The sequence below is a fragment of the Hyperolius riggenbachi genome, chromosome 7 (genome assembly GCF_040937935.1).
Source record: "Hyperolius riggenbachi isolate aHypRig1 chromosome 7, aHypRig1.pri, whole genome shotgun sequence".
Taxonomy (NCBI): domain Eukaryota; kingdom Metazoa; phylum Chordata; class Amphibia; order Anura; family Hyperoliidae; genus Hyperolius; species Hyperolius riggenbachi.
Genome location: NC_090652.1, coordinates 178465952 through 178473553, shown reverse-complemented (window position 1 = coordinate 178473553; position 7602 = coordinate 178465952). Strand labels below are relative to the sequence as shown.

Below are 7602 nucleotides of genomic sequence, written 5' to 3'. Positions count from 1 at the left end.
TTTGCATCCTATGCAACTGGCCATTGCACAACCCCTCTGCAGCAGATTATTCCTTTTTCTCCCACCCTCATAACACTTACTCGAGGATTGATTACATTTTTCTTTCACATAATCTCCTCTCGGTGTCGGCCTCCCCTGGGATAAGCAACATGACCCTTTCAGATCATGCACCTGTCACGGTGGAAGTTTCTTTGGGAGACTGCAGACGTGGCCCCGCTTCCTGGAGATTAAATAACTCTCTGATAGAGGACAAACAAGTTTATGGAAAACTGAGGGCAGAAATGGAGGAATTTTTTCATCTTAATGCACAAGCAGATACTTCTCCGTTAACTTTATGGAGACTCATAAATGCTATGTTAGAGGTCTTCTGATAAGAGAGGGAGCCAGAAGGAAGAGGGAACGTGAACGGGATATTGCGGATACTCTCTCATCCATTGCTGAACTAGAAACGAAACATAAGAGGAGTAATTCCCCTACGACTTTATCGGAGTTGAAACGTAAACGAGAATCACTTAGAGGTCTTTTGTTTCACAAAGTTAAATATGCAGCCTTTAGATGCCGACGCTCCTTTTATGAGTTTGGCAATAGGTGTGGGTCAATGTTGGCAAAAGCTTTAAAAGAACAACAGACCTCTAACTACATATCAAGCATAAAAGACAAAAACTCCAAATTAGTACACAAATATGAGGATATTGCGCGAGTTTTCAGAGGGTATTACGCTGGCCTATATAACCTTCCTTCTTCCTATGGCTCGTCCTCCTTAGAACTTAAACGAACTAGAATTACTGATTACCTGACAAAGTCAGGCATGCCCTCGTTGTCCTCAGAGGACATCGAGGCTCTAGAAGAACCACTCACGGAGGATGAACTTTTGATAGCACTATCCCACCTTTCCACAGGGAAGGACCCGGGGTCTGATGGATACACTCCCGAATACTACAAGAAATTTAAAGCTGTCTTAGCCCTGTACATGCTACAAACATTTAATGCCATCTCTGAAAATCAAAAAGAAAACTTAGACTTCCCATCCACAATGCTTGAGGCACATATCTCTGTACTTCCCAAAGAAGGAAATGATCCTTCCATGTGCCAGAGTTATCGGCCTATTTCGCTACTCAATGTAGACTTGAAGGTATACTCCAAGATGCTTGCTAACAGGCTATCGCGCGTTCTACCTAGCCTAGTTTACCCAGACCAGGTGGGCTTTGTCCTGGGTCGAGAGGCCCGAGACAACACCATCCATACCCGCAACATCGTGCACTGGGCAAGGTCCCAGTCCACCCCAATTTTACTCTTCTCTACGGATGCCGAAAAGGCTTTTGATAGGGTGGACTGGGACTTTATAGAGGGCACCCTGAAAAATATTGGCCTATCAGGAAAAATGTGTAAACGTATAATGGCACTATACTCCTCACCAAATGCCAGGGTAAAAGCAAATGGAGTCCTGTCTGATTCTTTTGACATCCGCAATGGGACAAGGCAGGGGTGCCCTCTTTCCCCATTGATCTTTGCACTTTTCCTTCAAACCTTTCCTATGCACAATTTGAAATAACCCAGACATTCAAGGAGTGTCCCTGACGAAATCCTCGCATTAAGTCGCAGCATATGCGGATGATATGCTCTTTTATCTTACAAACCCGCATATCTCTTTACCAAATTTGCTATCAGAATTTAAGGTGTATGGACAGCTCTCTAACCTCTCAATTAATTATAAGAGTGAGGCCATGGGGGTACTGCTTCCTGGTACAATAAATAACACTCTAAGGGCCAATTTGTCTCATCTGGGAATCGTGGATGCTCCCTGGGATGTGTTTGGTGCCCTTCACGGACCCACTGGCTGCTTCTCTTCTTTTCCTCTTTTTCTTTCTCTCTTCTCCCTATGTACCATTATCGCTATGTCCTGGTGACCCTTTTTTTTATTAGTTCACAGACAGGAAAAAAGAGAAAGGGAGCCATTAGCTGTTTAATATAGCAGGCACCCAGTTGCATGATCCCCGAGGGGCGCCGGGTTGCCCAATTTTGATAAATAATCTAAAGCCGGATGGCTCGCAATTATTCACATAATAGAGGTCAATGCTGTTGTGTTATATTTGAACTCACCATGACAATGTTGGATGCTGAACTTATTTTGTCCTATAAAAATAATATTGAGTCCACCCTAGGTGGAGGGTTGAACCCCCTTTTTTCTCATCTACAGAGAGTGACTTCTTATTCCAGAGTGGGGTCAGGAAAATCTCCCCACCTGCCTTTACAGTGGTTGCCTAATGGTAACCGTGGTTGGTGAGTATTAATATTTACTCTATCTAGTAACCATTTACCAGTACATATTACACTATTGGGGCTCTTGGTGTTCCTTGTTTTTATAGGACAAAATAAGTTCAGCATCCAACATTGTCATGGAGAACAGAGGCGCCAAAAGGATAAAAGGAAGCTAAATGAGCTTAAAAACCAAATTCTTGGTAAATAGAGGAGGTAGTGGTGGACTTACCTCCTCCAAGTAGACACACAACGACTGTAGTAAAGACAGTCAATATATTTTATTTATGAACTCCAAATATGCAACCCGTTTCGCAGGTTTGATCCCGCTTCATCAGGCAATAACAACGGAGCAATAGCATATGTGGTCAGTAGAAGAGCCAGGCACCTCTGTGACTGTGTGTCTATTTTGTGTCTATTTTGTCCTATTGTTGGCTATGCGGTGATCTGCTGGGTGGCACTGGATAGCTGCCCAGTCCTTATTGCTTAATAGGTCAGATAAGAATATATGATATGCAATTCTATGTCTTCTTTATATGTTGAAAAATAAAAAAGAATCTTTAAAAAAAAAAAACACAGGGCATTTGGACTGGCCTTGAAAAGCAGCATGTCTCAAACGTGCGCAGCCTCCAACATATTGTGCATTCTCTACTGGTCTATTTGGCTGCAGTGATGTCTGAATCACACATGCAGCTAATATTGTTAGTTCTGACAATGTAATAAATATAAAAAAACTACCATGTATGGTATTGAAAATATTAATGATAATAAGCATAGTTGGGCTACTGGAATTGTTTTACAGTAGAAACTTCGAGCTACTACTACTACTGGAAACCAATATGGCACCTTGCATATTAAAGTCAATTGTGCTTCATTGAAAATGAATATTTTGACTAATTTTACTTTTTTTAATACTATGCCATCCTTACAAGATCTGAGGCGTGTGGATAATTATGTCTTTTTTCAACCCAAATAACTATGTAACTTTGTAAAAGCATGTGAAGCAGGGCCGGATTTTCAACCAGGCAACTCAAGCACCTGCTTGGGGACCCAGGCCAGGGTTGCCAAGAGTCTAGCATGTCCGTTTGATTACATTGTTGCCCACCGCAGCGCACTCTTTTGTGTGCACTGTGACCACAGCTAGTTAGTTTCTGGCTTGCCTCCCCCTCCCTCTCTCCCTCCAGTCAGTAGCTTTCATTTTTTGGCTGGCACCTCTCTTCAGCCAATGAAAGTGAGAGAGTCAGCCAGCCGAATCTGCCCCGCCTCCAACTGGACCAGCGAGAGAGGAGAGAGCTCTATTCTAGTGTGGGTGGCAGTGCAATCTTCCTCCTCCGGCTTTAGCCTAATCCACATTTCTGCCAGACACGAGGGAGCTAGTGAAACTCCAGCGACAGGTACACTGTATGGATTGCTCAGGCTGCCTGTGACTCGCAGGATGGATGGATGGAAGCCTTTCTCTTGTTTGATTCAGTAGATTATTAGAGCTGCACTTTCTCTCACTGGCTGGCTGGCTCTGACACTCACTCCCTCCTCTCCTCAAACAGCAGCACAGTGCTTCTCTGAGCTGGACTGTATGCACACACACAGGGGGTGAGCTTCCTATGCATCCCTTCTGGCTGCTCTTCTTCGGGGATGGGGTACTTAACCCATTCAGCAGTTTAGCAGTGTCACTAGTTACAAGGCTCTGGCATATCCATATGTATTCTTCCCCAAAGAGGTTATCCTGTTTTGTAAGATGCATCTCTCTCTCTCTCTCATGTCACCCTCTCTACTAGCAGCACCCAGTGTGAAAAATCCTCTCTCTGGCTATATGCCGAGGTTCTCTCTGGCTGTATACAGGGTCTCTTTGGATGTATACCGGGGCTCTCTGTCCACATACCGGGGTTCGTTGGCTATATACTGGGGCTCTCTGGCTATATACTGGGGCTCTCTGGCCACATATTGGGGGCCCTCTGGCCTCATACAGGGCTCTCTTGCTACATACAGGGGCTCTCTGGCTACATACAGGGGCTTTTTGGCTACATACAGGGCTCTCTGGCCACATACTGGGCTCTCTGGCCACATACTGGGCTCTCTGGCCACATACTGGGCTCTCTGGCCACATACTGGGCTCTCTGGCCACATACTGGGCTCTCTGGCCACATACTGGGCTCTCTGGCCACATACTGGGCTCTCTGGCCACATACTGGGCTCTCTGGCCACATACAGGGCTCTCTGGCCACATACAGGGCTCTCTGGCTACATACAGGGCTCTCTGGCCACATACAGGGCTCTGGCCACATACAGGGGCTCTCTGGCCACATACAGGGGCTCTCTGGCCACATACAGGGGCTCTCTGGCCACATACAGGGGCTCTCTGGCCACATACAGGGGCTCTCTGGCTACATACAGGGTCTCTCTGGCTACATACAGGGGCTCTCTGGCCACATACAGGGGCTCTCTGGCCACATACAGGGGCTCTCTGGCCACATAATACAGGGCTCTCTGGCCACATACAGGGCTCTCTGGCCACATACAGGGCTCTCTGGCCACATACAGGGCTCTCTGGCCACATACAGGGGCTCTCTGGCCACATACAGGGGCTCTCTGGCCACATACAGGGGCTCTCTGGCCACATACAGGGGCTCTCTGGCCACATACAGGGGCTCTCTGGCCACATTATACAGGGCTCTCTGGCCACATTATACAGGGCTCTCTGGCCACATTATACAGGGCTCTCTGGCCACATTATACAGGGCTCTCTGGCCATATACTGGGCTCTCTGGCCACATACAGGGCTCTCTGGCCACATACTGGGCTCTCTGGCCACATACTGGGCTCTCTGGCTATATACTGGGCTCTCTGGCTATATACTGGGCTCTCTGGCCACATACAGGGGCTCTCTGGCCACATACAGGGCTCTCTGGCTATATACTGGGCTCTCTGGCTATATACACAGGACTCTCTGGCTACATACAGGGCTCTCTGGCCACATACAGGGTCTCTGGCCACATACAGGGTCTCTCTGGCCACATACAGGGTCTCTCTGGCCACATACAGGGTCTCTCTGGCCACATACAGGGTCTCTCTGGCCACATACAGGGTCTCTCTGGCCACATACAGGGTCTCTCTGGCCACATACTGGGCTTCTCTGGCTATATACAGGGCTCTCTGGCTACATACAGGGCTCCCTGGCTACATACAGGGCTCTCTGGCCACATACAGGGCTCTCTGTGCAACTCCCCATACACACATACGACATCTTTTTTAAATAAAGTACATTTTTAAAGGGAAGTTGAGGGAGGGGGGCCCAAATCGGCAACTCTGCTTAGGGCCCCATTTAGCCTTAATCCGGCTCTGATGTGAATACACATTTGTATGTGTTACACTGTCACTAGCCCTTTAAGTGACGCTGTAGTGAAAAGAAAATAGAGGTTACCATAATTATTTCTTTTAATAGGCTGCCTAGCTGTCCTATAGATTTCAAGGGTGTGACACACACCCTTGAAACATGAATGCAGCAAGTGTGGTCAGATTTTAGTTATGGAAGCTCATTTGATCTACTGTAATGATTCGGGGTCCACAGCTTTTAAAGTGTCAGAGGATCAATGAGACACCAAGTCAATGTGCATTGGCATTGTGTAAAAAAAAAAAAAAAAAAAAAAAAAAAAAAAAAAAAAAAAAAAAGATGGCCTCCATATACTTCTCCCCATGGATTCTTGTAGAGTAAATTAATTTAAGAGAACACTGTCCTATTCCTTTACTGTAAAGGTTTATTCTAGGTGATATTTTCACACATTATCAATAAAAAGCCTTTTAAGTCACCAGAAAAGAAGAAAAAACTAAATTATTTCGACAGGACCTTTTTTTTTTTTTAACCAGTACTTGCTGAAAAAATAGGAGTTGAAAAACTTAGGAGAAAAAGTGGATTGAATAAGGGCCAACATTTAACCACTTGAGGACCGCAGTGTTAAACCTCCCTAGTGACCAGGCCATTTTTTACTAAGTGGGCCAGTGCAGTTTTAAGGCCTCGCTGCAGGGCCATACAACTCAGCACACAAGCGATTCCCCCCCCCCCTTTTCTCCCCACCAACAGAGCTTTCTGTTTGTGGGGTCTGATTGCTCCCCCAATGTTTATTTTTTTTTGCAAATATTTTTCTTTTTTTTTTATAAATGTACTTCTCTTTTAATTAACGGCTGTCCCCAGTACAGCATTGCCTTAGATTGCAGCGCTGTACATAGTTATTAGACGGCGATTTTGCTGTCTAAAAGTCTCTGAGTGGCGATCGCCGATGGGAGACTGAAGGCGGAGCTCTGTCATCCAAGCGGAGATGCGTGCGCACCTGCAATCCCATAGAAATCCATTCACGCCAATCGGCGTGGAGTGGCCCTGGGGCTGCCGCCGCGTTCATGCCAATCAGTGTGGAGCGGTCGGCTACAGGTTAAAATTTTCATAATAAATCCACAAGGATAATTATTTTTTGGTAGAACAATTTTATATTGAACATGGTACAATACAATGGAAAAACAATGAAAACTGCTATATGCAAGTTATTCTTCAGTTAGTGCAACCCCCTCTAAAAAAACCAAAAAAAACAAAAAACAGAAAGACAATACCAGACAATTTGATATTTTTTCTACAGACTTAAAACCCAACTAAAATCAGTCTTTCGTATGCTACGCATTTCTTTTTCAGTACATTTAAATTGTCTGAGATGGTTATTAAACACAACTGAAACTGGATCCTGATGTTCCTGCAGTTCTCCATCGGTGTCCTCCATTGCATTTTCACTTGCTATTTCTTCATCTTCAGCTGTTATTGCTTCTGCACTGTACAAAGATCATATTTTAAATGTTAAACTATTATCATCATGTAAAGCTTTAGTGTACATACACTTAGGTATGTTGAAAACAACTTTAAAATGATGTTCTAGCCAAAAAAGTACTACTGCTTTTGCTTTTCTGCAAACGTTAGCAGTAGTCAGTTCTCATATTATTAACACATGAGCAAATAAATAATAAGCAGTGTGCAAAGTGGAAAAAGATTGATTGAAAGCAACTATTTGCCTCTGAAGCAGCAGCTAATGTAATACTGTACAACAACACTTTACTGCTTCTATTGTGGAAGAGGTGTAATTGTAAGCTATCGTGATGGTACAGAGAGAAGGGGAGTGGGAAACAGAAAGGAGAAATAAAAAAAAAATGAGTGGGTGGTATGGGTAGACAGTGGGTTAAAGGACAACTGTAGTGAGACGTATGTGGAGGCTGCCATGTTTATATCCTGTTAAGCAATACCAGTTGCCTGGCTATCATGATAATCATCTGCCTCTAATATAGGGGTCTCAAACTCAATTTACCTGGTGGGCC

At 44.8% G+C, this 7602-nt stretch overlaps 1 protein-coding gene across 6 annotated transcripts in view; it reads right to left on the bottom strand.

Moving 5' to 3' along the window:
- Positions 1–6709: 6709 nt before the first annotated feature.
- WDR75 (WD repeat domain 75) overlaps positions 6710–7602 on the bottom strand; it is a 669401-nt gene continuing 668508 nt past the window's right edge. For 4 of the 6 annotated variants that reach the window (XM_068244930.1, XM_068244926.1, XM_068244927.1 and 1 more), the window contains one exon: positions 6710–7065. In XM_068244930.1, the coding sequence (XP_068101031.1) occupies positions 6873–7065 (193 nt within the window). In that variant the 3' untranslated portion in view covers positions 6710–6872. The remainder of the gene's footprint in view (positions 7066–7602) is intronic. The other 2 variants (XM_068244928.1, XR_011022770.1) reach the window with 2 other exon arrangements.